The following is a 16,566-nucleotide window of genomic DNA, read 5'->3' as shown; positions in this document are numbered from 1 at the left end:
GTAACTGGTACATTTTTTTTTTAATAAACAACTACAGGAATAGAAAAATAAATAAATATTTTAAATTAAACTCAGAGGGATTTTGGATAAAATTAAATTTAAAAAATTCGCGGGAAAAATATTAAAATTTAAAAATGATTTTTGTTATTGTTTTTAAATAATTAAATATGAAGGTCGAGTTTTAATTGAATTATAATTGACATGATAATTTATTTTTTTTTGTTTTCGTCATCAAAGTATACATGTACGTATATTTATTACGACGCTAATTAAAATACCAGTTACTCAGTATGACGAGTAATACTAGACGTAACACAAAAAATTAATGGAAATTTAAAAAAAAATAAATATTTTTATGCTCGAGCTGTTAATTTAACTCATGGATTAGCACAAGAAAACTTTTTAAATGATTAAACGTTATTATTTATTTAAAAAAAAAAAAAAAAAAAAAATGCAGGTTTGTAAAATAATTAAAAAAAAATAATTAAGATTTATGAAAATTAATAAAATGAATGAATAAAAAATTTAATAATTGAACCTGTATGATAGTCTAAGTATTTGTTTATATTATCAAGCAGACTCACCTGTTGCGTTTTTCTCATACGAATAGTCGCTCTGTTATCACGAGCTTGCGTCAAATACGGCTGTCTAGTTTCGTTTGGCAACGAGCGCCATTTTTTTAGTATTTGTTTCAATCTTTCTGACCAAACTGTGACAGAATAATAATAATAATAAATATATATGAGTAATAATGATTACAGATATTATTTAAAAAAATATAATAACCTGGATATTCAACTTTCCACTCTGGATGATTGATGTTAGCGTAAAGAATAGCAGAACTTGTTGAACCAGTACCCAATAATTCGTCTCTTTCAAGTTTTTGACTATTGCGCTGATTGTGAGGAATAGCCGCATTTGTCGAGCAACTGGGGCCTTCTTCCTCGGGATTTACCCACGGACTCGGTGGTTCAGAAAATGCTGGACTGAATTGAGGACTGCTGTAAAATTTATATTAGCTTAATATTTTTTCTTAATTAATTGATTAATTAATCGAGTCAGGTAAAAGACTACTCGCTCACTTTTCATTGGATTTTAAATATTGAAAAATAATTTTATTTTTAAGAATAACTTGAGTGTACCCATAGTCGCTCACTAAAAATTGTGGTCCCATTACTTGACCAACACATGGCCCTATACTCGTTCGAAGACAATATCAATTGAACTATGATAAGTTTATTGATTTGGAGAATAATTTATACGAGCAACCTGCGGTCACTACGCGACTGCCCAAATATCACTACTAAATTTATAAAATACGCAGAAAAAAAGGATTTCTTGCCGCAACAAAATTTTAATTTGCACCAAGAAATTTTATGCATTATCAATTAAATACAAAAATTGTCTTGGGGCGAAAAAAGATTTTTTTGGTCAAGAAATAATTCCTTGCACCAAGTAATTTTTTCTAGTTCTAAATAAATTTTTGTTTTCAATTCACAATGCAAAAAATTTATTGGGGTAAATAAAAATTTTCTTTAGGCGAGTAAAGATTTTTTGTGTCAATGAATCCTTTTTTTTTCTATGCACACTTTTTTGGCTTTGAGAAGCTTCCTAAAACCATAAGAGAGTAGAAAAATCTGTCATTTTGGAATAAGTAACGCGATATAAATAATATAGCTATATATTCAGTGACATTCAGTCATATTTAGTGACAGAATAATTAAAGTATTAATTTATTTAAAGAAAATAAATACGATCGTCTTTTTTCCCGCGTAATTTAAATGTAATTCGAATGATATAGATAAATCTATTTATCTCAATACTTGGCAATCAAAAAGAGTTTAAACTATGAAAAGGCACAAGTTCAAATCAAGACCTATCTAATGATACCAATTTCAATAACATTAACTAATTCTATCACATAGATATGGCGGGAACAAAATTTTCCTTATTCTCTCAAAAATATAGATTATAAAATACTCTGGTACTTCATGTTCTCATATATTAAAATTCCCAAATAATCATTTATCAATGATCATTTTTTTCTATAAAAATTTTAAAAACGCATTTATCAGTTAAAGTAAGCGACTACTGGTACTAGTAGGTAAGGTCTTTTACCTCACAGATAACTTTTAATGTTCTCGAAGATCGGAACGTTTTTCACGCGACTATTAAAAAAAATCTCCAAGTAAAAAGTCTACTCGTTGACTAGATTTAAAAAATATTTCGCATTCACATGCTGGTATCAGCCGAAAATCTTCCACCCCGTCTTCCGGAACTGACCCTTGTCGCCCTTTGGCAGTCAAATTACATAAATTTCTATTTTCCTCGCGCGAAAAACGTTCCGATCTCCAGGTACCCAACTTTTTCCGAGCTTAGATAATTTTTTTTTAACGTACTTGCTGTACTCAGAATGATAAGGTGACGGTGGAGGGAAACTCAGCGGTGAATTTAAGGTCGTCTGTCCAACAGTTGGAAGTGACACAGGTGGTACTTGAGGTCTTGCAAGTGGTAACCCAGTTTGCATGCCTGTAAAACATCAATGAAATTAAATTAAATAAAACACAGTAACTAAAAAAAATAATAATCAAATAGAATCAAAAAAATAAACAATCTACTCTAGATAAAACAACAAATAATAAATAAATAAATAAACAAATCCTTACCAGGATGTGGCGAGGGTGACACCAGAGGTGTTGGCGTGGAAGGCGTATGAGCTGTTTGATTTTGCAGCGGAAATACTGAAGATTCTTGTGACTCTTGGGATTCGTCAGTCAAAACACTTTTCAGCATATCCTCGACATCTTTGCTAGCCATGTTGGGTAAGTTGGTATCACCTGGTACCATTGACTCGACTAAATTAAAATGTGGACTACCAAGTATGTCATTAAATTCACTAGGACCTGGTGCATCTTCAAGTTCATTTAATGCAACACTTGCCTTGACAAGTTCCTCATCCGGTTCATTCATTATCGTATTAACTAATTCATTATCAACAAAATCTGATGACATGGGCAGTATATCACCCAACGCATCAGTATCACTGGCATTGTCATCATCAATACCACGACTGCCACCATCATCCTCACGTTTTATAATATTCTGTGTTGCTGTTGTTGTTATTGCTGCTGCTGTTGCAGAAGTATTATTATTATTTACCGGTAACTTTTGTTCCTCATTATTAATATCATTCTTATCATTACTATTATCATGTTTATTAACATTATTAACTTGTTCAATAGCCTTGATCTCATCTTGAGACAATTGAATAGTATCAGCATTACCGGATGTATTTTTTTCACTGTCCGAATCACTGCTGCTTTTCAAGTCTTTGTCTTTGGTGAGATCCATAAGATTTTTGCCAAAAAATGCCTCCTGTAAATAAGGAGGAAACGATTCTGACAATTTAGTCTTTGGTTTTTTACGAAATGTTTTTTTGCGTGGTTTACCATCAACACCACTGACACTCACACTACTACTACTGCCACCAACACCAACACCAACACCAATACCAACACTATTACCATTAAATGAGGATGTCAATTTACCATCCCCAGTTATTTGTTTATCATCGGCGTCTTCTCCGTCTTTATCTTTACGCGTACCGCGAATGCGAGTTACAAAACCACCGATACCAAGTTTTTGTAAATTACGCTGACGTTTGCGTTTTAAAATGGACACACCACTTTCAGTAGTGTATATGGTGTAACCCTCTGGCGGTGGTTGGTCACGCAGTGTCCAAGTCATGCCGTCTTTTAATACTTCACCTGGTTCGTCTTTGATGTCCAAAAGCTCTATTTTAGTGTCTCTGTTGTCCTCAAGTGAATTATCAAGACTACCGCCAGCGACAACGGACTCGATAGTCGCCATAATGTCGGCATCTTTGTCCAGGACTGGCAGAACTTTCCGTCGTTTTTTACGCGTCTGCTGCTGCTCCATAGTAAGCGACTTGATGTGATGCAGGCCAGTTTCAGATAAATAAACGCCGTCTATCAAATGACACATCGGCGATGATTTGTAGTGCTCTGGACTACGGACTATTGGTGGTGATGATCTTTGATGGTATTTGTTCGGTTGCACTTTCGGCTGATTGCACAATTGGTGAGGCGGTGGTTCATCACGTGGCCGACATATAATACAGTGATAGCCAGCCTGGGCGCATTTTTCAGCGTCAGCTTCAGTCATTATGTGGTCGCAGGAGCAGTGAAGCCACCTGGAGCAGACTCCGCACTGAATAATTAAATCACCCTCGGTGTAAGTTTCTTGACACGAGGCGCAGGATGTGTGCGAAGCACATGGTCCGCATTGAGTGAAGTTTTTTTGCCAATTGCTGTTGAAACCTGGGTCACCGGAGCCGCATATTTGACAGACGGCACAAGATTTGCACTTCCACGTACCGTAAGGCACATTTTCCATCGGGGGATCGAGACAATCAGTGTGATAACTGATGTCACAGTCATCGCATAATATCAATTTATCTTCACGATCTCGTAATCCACATTTTTCACAGACAGTACAGTCTAAACAACGCCATCCACGTTGCAATATTACCTTTGTTACTTTAACATTAACACAGTAGGGATGATAACACTGCCCGCACTGTGCACAGGCAATCAAACAACCCTCGGTATCAGTACCAATTGCACCGCACATAACACAAATGTCTTGAGTTAAAACAAATTTATCTTTAGCTGAACACAAAACAAGTCTATTTTCCACACCCGGTTCCTCTTCCTTTGAATACGAGTCTGATATCGGACGTTGGAGACCGACACCCGGCGCGCCAAAGATACCCCGCATTTTAGCTTTAGGACCGCGTTTGCGACCGAACTCATTCATCTTCTGTCGTTTTTGATAACCGAATTTCCCAACACCCTTGGGCCGGCCAATTACACCCTGCAAGCCTAGACGTTTCTTGGCGACCTTTGATGCGCAAAATGGCTTGCCCTTGCCAAGCCCGATAGAAAAAAGCGCTTCGTCACCCTGGTAATCGAACTCCGAAGAGTCGCCGTCGTTATACAAACTTTCTTGTGACGCAGTCATACTCGAATCCCCGGCGTAATCATCGAAGTAATCTTTACGTTTGACCATCGTCATGTTCTTGCAGTGAAAACAAACGTATTCATAATCTGGTTTACTGTCTTTGCGTTGCTGATGAACTCCTGGGTCGGCTTCGGCGTCACAGGTACCGTGGACAAATCTTTTGCAGACAGTACACTGTACCATCTCACGATAACCAGCAGCACGATACGCTTTTCTGCAAATGGGACATGAGTAACCTTTGTTGCGCTGCTGATAACACGAGTCGCACACTGTGTAGTTATTGTGCCAACGCGATGACAAACCGGCACCAGGTGTACGCGAGCCGCAGTCGGAACACACGCGACAGCACTTGCACTTCCATCCCCAACGTGGTACCGAAGTGACAATGGGACGTAGGCAGCTTGGATGATAGGCTTTATTGCAGTGCTCGCATCCCATGACCTTGGACATTTCCGTCTCGGGTTGCCGGCAGACTTGGCACACGCGGCAGCCAGTACACTGCCAGCCGGCTCTTACATCAGGGTGGAGTGCCAAGCCAATGCAACGCCCGTGATAGTGAGACCCGCAGACTGAACACATCACCAGATTACCGACATCATCCATTTTGTAACAGGAAATACAAATCGCGTCGGTGTTTTCTAGTAAAATAGACACTTGGGCTAGATGTTGGTTGCAAAATAACGACAGTGTTTTCATGTCCTGAAAACAACTTGACGCTGCAGCGCATGGCAAATGAAATATACGATTGCACGTTAACACTTTGCATTGAATACTTGCTCCGTAATGGGTACAGTAAGAACAGCGACGTGATGACGATTGTACTATTGCTGGACTTATGCGCTCTGTTATCAGCTCTTGAGTGCTGCTCGACCACATGGCGCAAAAAGTGTGGACGTAATAATGACCAGTTGTTTCAAACAATGCCGCCAGCTCGGGTTCCTCGGAGTAACCGACAATTGACAGCTCCTCAACTGGCTCTGTAAAATTAGTAAGACTAGGATTTCGGCATTTAGCTAGACTTTTTTGACGACGACAAGTCACTGCTCCCCCGCCCATGGTACCACGTGGGCTTTTATCACCCGTGGAAGACACGTCCATAAGATCTACTTCCCCACGATTTACAGCTTTCTCTGGTGTGAAATCTTCGGGACACGACAGCCTTACCAACTCACCCTGTCCTAGCTGACTTCTTTCTCCTAAATTGCAAAATGCACATACTTTCCGCGGCCTAAAATATTTTATTTAAATATTTAAATCTGTTTATTTTTTTGTCATTTAAATAAATTAACATGAGTGTCAATGTACCAGATATCAGATTAATTTTAAATTACAAATAAACTCAACAATTAAAAACAAATAAATGTACACTGATTTTCAAATTCTAACAAGCAAATTGTCTGACTCCATTTAAGAAAATCTTCCATTTATGCGAAAAAAAAGTAATGAAATTTTTTTTTCATCCTAAGAGGGGTCTGAACTTTTTTCTCTATCACACTCAAGTCAACAAACGGACTATCCTTGTTGCACTTGTGCAGTAAATGGAAATTTTGTCCACGTTTTTCTCTTAAACAAATGAATATTTTTAAAAAGTCAAAACGTAGACTGCTAGTTTATAGAGTAATGCATCGAGCCTCGTTCTTAGTTTTGCATTTTGAGGTTTAGTTTGAGAGAAAAACGTGGACAATTAAAATTAATTCCATATCTAGTATATGTACAATATTTATGTACCTAAAAATTGGAACGTTTTTGCTCAACCAAAGTGAAAAATTTGTGCAATTTAACTGCTTAAGTAGTTGGGGGCCTGCATTTTACCTGATATACTATCGTGTACACAAAAAATTTCAAAAATCTAGATCCAGTAGATTTCTTTTACTTTCGTTTCGAAAAACGTTCCGATCTTCAGATACATCAATATTTTTATCTAGGCTACTCAAATAATATTTTTCCTCACTATTCCTATCAGAAAATTTCACAGAATCACCAACTAAAAAATATTACGTTAGACAATTTGCTAATTAGAACGTCGATTTAATTCTTTCTTAAAAATTTAAAAACCTAAAATTGTCAGCTGCATTGACACTCATAAATTACCAGAAAATTATTTACCATTGCTCTGGAAAATACGGCGGCTCTTCAGGTGCTGGCATAACTCCAGCTCCCGAAGACTCACCATCCATACCAGAATCATCGTTAAGCCTTAACGGACTCTGTGACTCCGAATGAGTATCGTCATCTTTACTTTTTGTTCTGCGTGGCATTCCCCTTGCATAACCCAACCTAAAAATTAATATTAATTATCAGCACCAAAAAATATAAATTACAGTAATTACTCACTAATGAAAAACTTAAATTTAAATATAAATTAGTTTCCTGAGTAAAAAAAATAATAAAAAAAGTTAAGTAATTTATCACTGACCCTTTGCCTCTAGTTGAACCTCTACTAAAATGTCTACGAGAACCCCCACCACGCATGGATCCAGGAGGTCTTTCTTTTCTCGGTCTACCGGGACCTCGTCTGATATTCGTCAGAGGTTTCCCGCCAGGAAATGGAAACTTTTGATAACGCAGTGGGTCATGAAAGGCTTCATCGGGGGTCACTGAAACATCAATCATCCATTAATTATTTTTAAACAAACTAATTAATAATAATAATTAATACTCACCATTGCCAGAAGTTGGTGGGACTCCAAGTAATTGTTCTAAGTTTGCTGGTGATACAGGAATCCCCGATGTCTCTTCATCATCATCATCACCATCAGATGGATCGTCCAGTTCCATTTCCTCCTCACCTTCAAGACGTTCCTCATCATCCATGGCCCGTAATTGCTCTTAGATATTCTAATTACACAAAATAAATTTATTATTATCAATCAATCATCATCATCATCATCACCATCATCAGAACCTAAAATTAAATCTTTTCCAATTAATTACTCCATTCACAATAATGTTTCGGAAAAAAGACAATTGCACTTACAATTATCCAGCAGACTACAACAAAGCGCGGACAAATACATTCAACATACATATGTACATATATATATATACATATACATTAATACATACACTCAACAAAGACATTTAGTTTAATTGTTTTAAACATCCCCTCTAAAATAATCGCGTGACAAAAAAAAATCACCAGTCACGATTTTTCCGCCATCAACAAGTAAAATCTCCAGGAGACGGGGATCAAAAATTACGGGAAAAAAAAAATTATCTAACTTTAGCGAAAAGCATTACCGGCACTGCGCACACCACAAATTTAAATTTAAATCTAAATAATAAAATATAAAATATTAAAACACTTGAACTTGTAGTGTAGGAAAATTGTTATCTAGGATTCAGGTACATACAGTAAAAGAGAGTCGACTTGGTGAAGTCGCGGGCAGGATGGCGTGCCGCTCGTTCCGTTCCAAGTTACTCGGGGGCAGAAGAGGCACAGCACGAGTAATACACACTCGTACTAACACACACACTTACACACACAGGGACAAACCACCGACGTGGGCACACTCAGAAGTTTTAGTGACGGAAACCGAGGGCGTCGACTCCCGGGTTAAAAAAAAATTAAATCCACCCGCGCTTTTTAAATTAGATTTAAAATAATAAATATTTGAAAATTTAAATTTAAATAAATCTATACCTTGCTCGAGGTTTTTTTAAATATTAACATTATTGTTAGATAATGCAATCAACAGTAAACGCCATTGCTATGTCAGGGTTTGTAGGCTATAAACACATACATTAATATATGGATGTATGTGTGAATGTATGTAACGCATACATAAAACACTTGGTACCCCGTCTGGGCGCTCACGAGCCGCGAGAGTTCAAGGCAACATTCATACATCAAAAGTTTAACTTTTAAATATTTATTATTTAAATCACTTGGTTACTAAAACACCAAACGTACCTTCGTGATTTTATTTATTTAAATAATGATACCATTGAGGTTTTGTATCCAATTTTGTCCGGGCGCCATGGTAAATTTTTCACTGTTAAACCGAGTAAACATCTTGCAGGCAACGTAAAAAAATGTCACAAGCATCTACTTCCCCGGAGAGAAAGAGAAGAGCCTCGGTTTAAATTTCTAAAGTCACGGTGGGTAATAGATGCCAGCACTGAAGAACGGCCATAAGTTGCCGGCCATTTTGTAAGTCAATTAGTGTAAGAGAGAAAAAATGGGGGATTTTTATATTATTTGAGTTGTTATTCAAAAATTTTGAGAAAATAAATTAATTAGGGGTGAGCTAGTGGTAATTTTTTGGGATAAATGACACATGGGTTTTAAAATTTATTTGAATGTTTTGAAAGTTTCGTTTTTTTTAAGCGCGGGAAATAAGGATGGAAATTAATATGGCGGAAGTGGGGACGATGACAGCGCTGGTGTTGGAATTTTATCAGGTGGAAACTAAACGCCGGGTACTTTTAATTTTGGAGGAAAAGTGAGAGAGTTTTAATTTATTATAATTTTTGTAGATTTGAATTTATTTATTTATTTATTTATTTATAATTTATTCGTTTATTTTATACAATTTTTTATTTTGAAATACGGTATGAATTGGACAGAAGTTCTAGACCAGGCACTTGCTGTTGGTGGAGAAATTCAAATATTTTTGATAATGCTGAAATTTTAAAAATTGTTTATTAATTTTGAGCAAAATACTCCAGAAAAAAATTAAATTACTTAAAAATATCAAGCGTATTTAGATTTTGTCGTGATACTAAAGTTAGCTGAGTGTAAATGTATAAGTATGAATGTAGCAGACATCAGACAAATTTAAAATTATTAATAAATCGAGTAGTTAATTAATAAAATAAAATTTTAAAAAAAGCATTTAAAAAATTTAGAAAATAATAAGTGCATTTTATTAAATTTTATTTTCTTAATTATTTACCCTATTTATTTATAATTTTAAATTTGTCTGATGTCTGCTACATTTACACTCAAAAGTTAGCCGATGTCTAATAATTTTTTTTGAATTTTTTTTCAAAACGATGAACTGTAAAAAATTGCACTTGTAGATTTTTAAATTTTCTACATGTGCATATTTTTAGTTTTTTGTAATTGATTTATTGAAAAAGAAAAAAAATCAAAAATTGTCAACTGTCTGTTAACTTTAGGTTCATTATTTTGTCGACTGATGAAAAAAATTAAACCATTAATTAAAAAAAGGGAAATGCAGGTCACACTTTTGCTGACATAAAAATTACTTTAAAAAGAAACTGGAATTTTTGAATTTGTCTATTTTTTTAAACCAACCAAATATAAATGCGGTTGATATTTAGGGTCATTTAAATTTTAAAATAAGTGGGCGACATGAGTGTGAATGTTGTAGATATGAGGAAATTTTTAAATTACAAATAAATAAATAAATTAAAGTAACGAAATTTAAACAAATGCGCGTACTGAATCTTGCCACGACGATCTTAATTAAACTCAGTATACATTTTCTGCTGACGATTTTCGAGATCAAGTTCGAAGATGAGCAAAATCGGCCAATTAGTTTAGAAATTACATTTCAAAAATTCATATTTTTACTGATTCTTTCTTCAATAACTTTTGAATGTGACAACTTATAAAATTTCTATAAAATGCATCTGAAAGCTCTTTAAATAAGCTTTAATTTTCTTGCATATACATATGCCTAGAGCAAAGAAATTACTTATCTTACCACTGATTAAATGAAATTTTGCTATTGCATTCGTTTTTAATGATGTTTAAAATAAACTTTTTTGTGATTTTTGCAACGCCTTCGATTTTGGCTGTACACTTTTTACATATATATATATATTTATCATAAAATCTACTTCCATTTTAGCTGCCGAATGGCCTTTTTTAATTTTTATTCTAAGGTAAGAGACCAAATACCCGATCAGGGAACTGATACCCGATCACTCATATATTTGTAAATTTATATTTACTAAATTTTAATAAATATAGATAAATAAATATATGGAGTGATCAGTTACTAGTTCCCTGATCGGGTACTAGGTCTTTCCCTTTATTTATTTATTCAAAAATTTAAAAAATTGCTAATTGTCAACTACATTTACACTCACGTGGACGACCACCTCTAGGCTTAAATTAAATGAAATGAGAGAGATATTAATTAAATACCTTGTTGATCATTTTGGTCAGTGAATAACAAGACTATTGAAAAACGACTTAATTTACTAAAGGCTTCCAAAAAATTTTTCAGAAGAATGGCATCCTTGTTGGTGCAGAAATTTTCTTCTAAAGTTTTGATAATTAAGCTAAACATTGGTCCGTCTAATTTATTGCCTATAACTGTTTAAAAAAAAAAAATTGATAATTAACCAGCTGAGTAAATTTGTTTTGTCAATCAAGTCATACCTCGTTCTATATTATTTGGACCAACAGCTCTAAGTAATTGAGCCCGTGATTTAGTAGATTTGTTTTTTACTGACTGCCATGCGTAATTGAATTCAAATGGAGACTCAATGACTCCAAATAATTCTGCATCACCATCAGTATCTAAATTATTTGTGTTATTTTTACCCTTAGATATTATCTCGTTATATTTATAATTAATATCAGACTCTGATTTAGAAGAATTGAGCTGAGCGTTTTTAGCTCCTGGCTTCTGGTTAAGATTAGGCTCGGATTTTTTGGCAATCGGCTCGTCAATTATTTCCTCAATAAAAACTCCAGAATTTTTTGAAGAAACTGACTGTCTGCCGCTAAACATTGATGACGCTGATGATGATGCGCTGGGATATTTATGACTCTGTGATTTAGCTGTAATATTTTCATAACAGTAACTGGCTTTTCTGTGTGGCAGTGGCTTAGTGTACTGTGAAGTACTTGGAGCACGATCGCAGAAACAAATTCCCTGTCTCTCTAAATATCTTTGCTCCATTTTTGACATTATATCGAATCTTTCATCCTCACCGATATTTATCTCTCGATTAATATTCCTTACATTCTCGTTTTCATCTTCTATTTTAATGCGGACTTTCTTAGCTGTAGCAGAACCGCGTAATTTTTTAACAGCAGCCATAGCCAATTTATTCATCGGCTCCAATTTCAAAATCATTTCGTAATCTTTCAATGCCTGTAAAATAATAAATTATTAAGATCAGGATTTTTGATATTACGGCAAAAATATCGGTCGTATAGAAAAATTTTTTAAGTAAAAGTTGTTCAAAATTCAATTTTCTAAAAAAAATGTCTCTTATAATTTTCCCTTAGGATTAATAAGGAAGCCGTAATTTTAAAATTAAGATTTTCATAATTAACAAAAATTTGAACTATTCATTATGAATCTTAATTTTGGAATTACAGTGAAAATATTGGTCGTATAAAAAAATCATGAGAGACATTTTTTTAGAAAATTAAATTTCCTACAACTTTTGTTCAAAACTTTTTTTTATAAGACCAATATTTTCGCCGGAATATCAAACATTTGAACCATTAATTTCAAAATTAAGGCAAAAATCTTGTCCCTCTAAATTATTAATTAAAATTTTGATAATTAAAATTTTATTAATTTAATTACCTGATATTTATTATCCGTTTGTTCACAAGCAGAAGCTCTTCTCAACAGAGCTTTTATATTTGTCGGTTCTATTTCCAATACCATATTGCAGTCATCGATTGCTTCCTTAAATCTCTTTAATTTAATATCTGAAATATTAATTAATTTTATTGATAATTAAATTTGGTTTATTTGAATATTTTTTTTTTTTTAATGAAACTTACAAGTGATAGCTCGATTATTGTACCCATTTATGGATGAATCAATCGCCAGACTAGAATTATAACACAGCAATGCTTCTTTATAATCACCAGCACGAAATGCCTCGTTTCCTTTTTCTCGTTCACGCTCTGCCATAATATTTAATTCAGTTCCAGTCAGAGTTACTGTAAAAAATAATGAATTAATATTCTGTGTAAACAAAAAGCGATACTGAAGTTAAGCGGAGGTCTGATGATTTTTAGAATTTATTCAAAACGATTGTGCAAGAAAAACATTTTAAAAAATTGCACTTGAAGTTTTTTTAATTGCAATAGATGTGTTGAAAAAAAAAAAATAGCAAATTGTTAATTGTCTATTAACTTTAGGATCACATAAAAAATTCGCTCCAAAAAAGTTTGACATATGGAACTTTTGAAGTTGAGACAGATTAGAATTTTGAGTGGAACTTTTTTTAAACTTTTGTAATTTTTATAGTAAAAAAAAAAAGTTTTAAGACTTTATATGAGCAAAATTTGAGTAAAAAAAAAACGTTTTTAAAACATATTTCTTAAAACGTTTTACTCCATTTTACCCTCGTTCTAAAAAAGATCAAAAACTTCAAACTTGGAATTTTTTATGAACTTTTTTTTATTCTATTGGTTTCTACTGAGAATTTTTCGGAGTGAGGGTAAAATATAGTAAAAATATGTTTTAAAAACGTTCTTTTTTTCACTCAAAATTCGCTTGTGTAAAATCTTAGATGGCAATAAAATAAATATGACAATGAATTCAACAGACACCTTAAAATTTAATGAGTGTGAATGTAGCAGACATCAGACAAATTCAAAATTATAAATAAATAGAGTAAACAATTGATAAAATAAAATTTTTTAAAAATGTGCATTTAAAAAAATTTGAAATTAGAAAGTGCATTTTTTATAAATATTATTTTTTAAATTTTTTACTCTATTTATTTAAAATTTAAAATTTGTCTGTCTGCTACATTCACACTCTTCAAAATTTTTCATTTACAAAATAAACAAATTAAACATTTCTATAAAAAATGCACAGACTTAAAATTTCCATGTGCATTTTTTACATTTAAATTATTTATTTAAAAAACAAAAAAATTTTTAGGCCTGCTATTTTAAATCCAAAAAAATATTTACATTTATTAACAATTTCCTCTCGTGACAGTGATTTAGTATCCCCTATTTTTTCTTTTTCCTGCTGTAATTTTTTGTATTTTACTTGCTGCTGCTCCTCTTGCAAGTCAATTTTATTCAACTCCGTATCCGCATCATATTTATCCCAAGCTGCGTAATCATAAGACTTAATTCTATTAGTAATTTTATTTCCATTTGTTGAATCCACGATCGTTGATTTTGATTTATTTACTATTTTACGTATCGGCTCAGAAATTATTTCATTGTCTTTTAAATTTTTACCCTCCTCCAGATCTTTTTCTCTCAAGTGCATTCGTTTCATCCAATGATCCATGTCATTATCAAGCTCCTCTTGTTTATCTTTCCCCAACATTTTCTGTTTTATTACTGGCTGGGGTTCGTGCAAAACCATACTATCAGGAAATATTGAGGCTAGTTTTGTTTCTGCATGTTTTGTTAACTTTGGATAGTAGCCTTCTTCACCAGAACTACAAATTTAATTATATTATCGTATTATAAAAAAGTTAATATTCAAAATCACTGATAGATAATTAATTTAAAAAAATATTTACTTACCGTAATATTAAAATGATTTTCTCTATTTCTTTTTTGTCATTACACTCGGTTATGTATTCATACGACAGGTGTTCAATTGGGATATTATACCTGCTCAACAATGACCTCTTTTCGGAAGTTGATTTTCTACTGAATTCCATTTCCGCTTTATCCATTTTCTTAAAATTTTTTTCACTGCTTTTATATTTTAATTAAATAATTATAAATTATTATTATTATCAATTAGACTTATGAATACTTAAGATACGATGATTTATTTTATTTTATTTGTTGTGTTGTCATAGTAACAATTTTTAAAAATTCCCGGTTTATTGTCAGTTTCCATGTAATTTTATTTTAGGCTTGCAGGCAAACCTTCAAAAGTAAAAATTTAAGAAGTATACCAACTTTAGAAAATCACAGTTACGAATGTAAAAAATAAAGATGGTGCATAATTCAGAATGACGAATTCCTGATAGTCAAGTTGCCCGCAACCTGTCGCCAAGTTGGCCGCAAAAATCAGCATTTCCATAAGTTGACGGCAACTTTCCGAGCAACTTGTCGACAACTTGTCGTCAAGTTGATCGCAACTCCCCTGATAGCCAGAGTTTCCGATCAGAAAGTTGGTGTACCTGAGTTGCGACCAACTTGACGACAAGTTGTCGACAACTTTCAGTTCGTGTAACTGTTGCCGACAACTTGGCTACAATTTGCTCAGAAACTTGGTGACAGGTTGCGGCAGTAGATTGTCGCCAAGTTGCTGAGCAACTTGTAGCCAAGTTGTCGGCAACAGTTACACAAGCTGAAAGTTGTCGACAACTTGTCGTCAAGTTGGTCGCAACTCAGGTACACCAACTTTCTGATCGGAAACTCTGGCTATCAGGGGAGTTGCGACCAACTTGACGACAAGTTGTCGACAAGTTGCTCGGAAAGTTGCCGTCAACTTATGGAAATGCTGATTTTTGCGGCCAACTTGGCGACAGGTTGCGGGCAACTTGGCTATCAGGGCAGGTACACCAACTTTCTGATCGGAAACTCTGGCTATCAGGGATTATAAAATTTTTAGTCTAGGTATCAAAAATGATATTCAAATAACGCGAACTAATATAGCAGTAGTCAGTAATCTAGAAAATATTAACCGATAATGCAGTTATGCTAAACAAATATTTAAATTTCTGTCGTACCACGATCGAAATTTCTTGAACGAAATAACATCTCTCTACTATAAACATCAATAAAACATTACAAAACAAATTGTTTATTGAAGCCCAAGAATTTATAAGTTTAAAAATAAAAACCGGAATTTATTGTTATTATGACAGCGAGTTAAAACAAACAAATTTTTTAAAATTCCAATTATTGTTTTAAATACGTTTTCCGTCCGCAACTTTTTTTAAACCGTTAAATTTTTTTTAACATACATTACCATAAATATAACTTGCATCATTCCTCTTACTCACATTTTATAAAAGTAAATTTACGCATTTACTTATTTTTTAAATTTAATAATCAACAATTGACAATTATATATCAAATTAAATTATTAATTAACAAACCTCTGCTATTTTAAATCCCACTTGTTATATTTGTTATCAATTATTAAAATGATTTCTTTTTTATCACTACTGATTATTAATTACTATTAATTAAATGTCATATTATATTTATTCATTATGATTATATATAATCATTGACAAATTTTATTAATTGTCCGATAATGAGAAATAATGAGACAAAACTAAACATATATATGTCTAACAATACGAATAATGTATGAATATAAAATGTTTTATTGCTCTCTATATATATAAATACATATTATTAGACATATATGTGTTTAGTTTTGTCTCATTATTTCTCATTATCGGACCATTAATAAGATTTGTCAATTATTTAATTATAAATGAGGGTGAATGTAGAATATGAGACAATTTACAAATTTTAAATGAATATTAATTAATTAAAATAATTAAATTTGAAAAAGTGCGCGTAATTTGAAGTTGATCTAAATACGCATTTTTTTATTTTTATTCTACTTACATTTTATTTATTTATTCAAAAATTTTAAAAAATTCACAATTGTCGGACATTCACACTCA

At 33.0% G+C, this 16,566-nt stretch overlaps 2 protein-coding genes across 2 annotated transcripts in view; both read right to left on the bottom strand.

The window, feature by feature from the left end:
* The window catches only part of LOC130670876 (histone-lysine N-methyltransferase 2C-like), a 35,791-nt gene extending 26,682 nt beyond the window's left edge, over positions 1 to 9,109 (bottom strand). Inside the window, exons 1-8 of the mRNA XM_057474481.1 lie at positions 8,957 to 9,109; positions 7,707 to 7,881; positions 7,460 to 7,640; positions 7,150 to 7,320; positions 2,667 to 6,271; positions 2,400 to 2,529; positions 787 to 1,001; positions 585 to 709 (exon numbers count right to left, since the gene is read on the bottom strand). Of these exons, the coding sequence (XP_057330464.1) occupies positions 585 to 709; positions 787 to 1,001; positions 2,400 to 2,529; positions 2,667 to 6,271; positions 7,150 to 7,320; positions 7,460 to 7,640; positions 7,707 to 7,857 (4,578 nt within the window). The 5' untranslated portion in view covers positions 7,858 to 7,881; positions 8,957 to 9,109. The remainder of the gene's footprint in view (positions 1 to 584; positions 710 to 786; positions 1,002 to 2,399; positions 2,530 to 2,666; positions 6,272 to 7,149; positions 7,321 to 7,459; positions 7,641 to 7,706; positions 7,882 to 8,956) is intronic.
* Positions 9,110 to 9,528: 419 nt separating this feature from the next.
* LOC130670874 (sperm-associated antigen 1) lies at positions 9,529 to 15,929 on the bottom strand. Its single transcript, XM_057474479.1, has 8 exons — positions 15,889 to 15,929; positions 14,489 to 14,662; positions 13,916 to 14,400; positions 12,770 to 12,931; positions 12,567 to 12,694; positions 11,402 to 12,122; positions 11,165 to 11,335; positions 9,529 to 9,668 (listed from the first exon to the last, which is right to left on the bottom strand). Exons 1-8 carry the CDS (start codon positions 15,912 to 15,914, stop codon positions 9,583 to 9,585), a joined length of 1,953 nt encoding a protein of 650 aa, XP_057330462.1. The 5' UTR covers positions 15,915 to 15,929; the 3' UTR covers positions 9,529 to 9,582.
* Positions 15,930 to 16,566: the final 637 nt, after the last annotated feature.

Source organism: Microplitis mediator, chromosome 7 (assembly GCF_029852145.1).
Source record: "Microplitis mediator isolate UGA2020A chromosome 7, iyMicMedi2.1, whole genome shotgun sequence".
NCBI lineage: Eukaryota > Metazoa > Arthropoda > Insecta > Hymenoptera > Braconidae > Microplitis > Microplitis mediator.
This window is presented reverse-complemented; position numbering and strand designations above follow the sequence as displayed.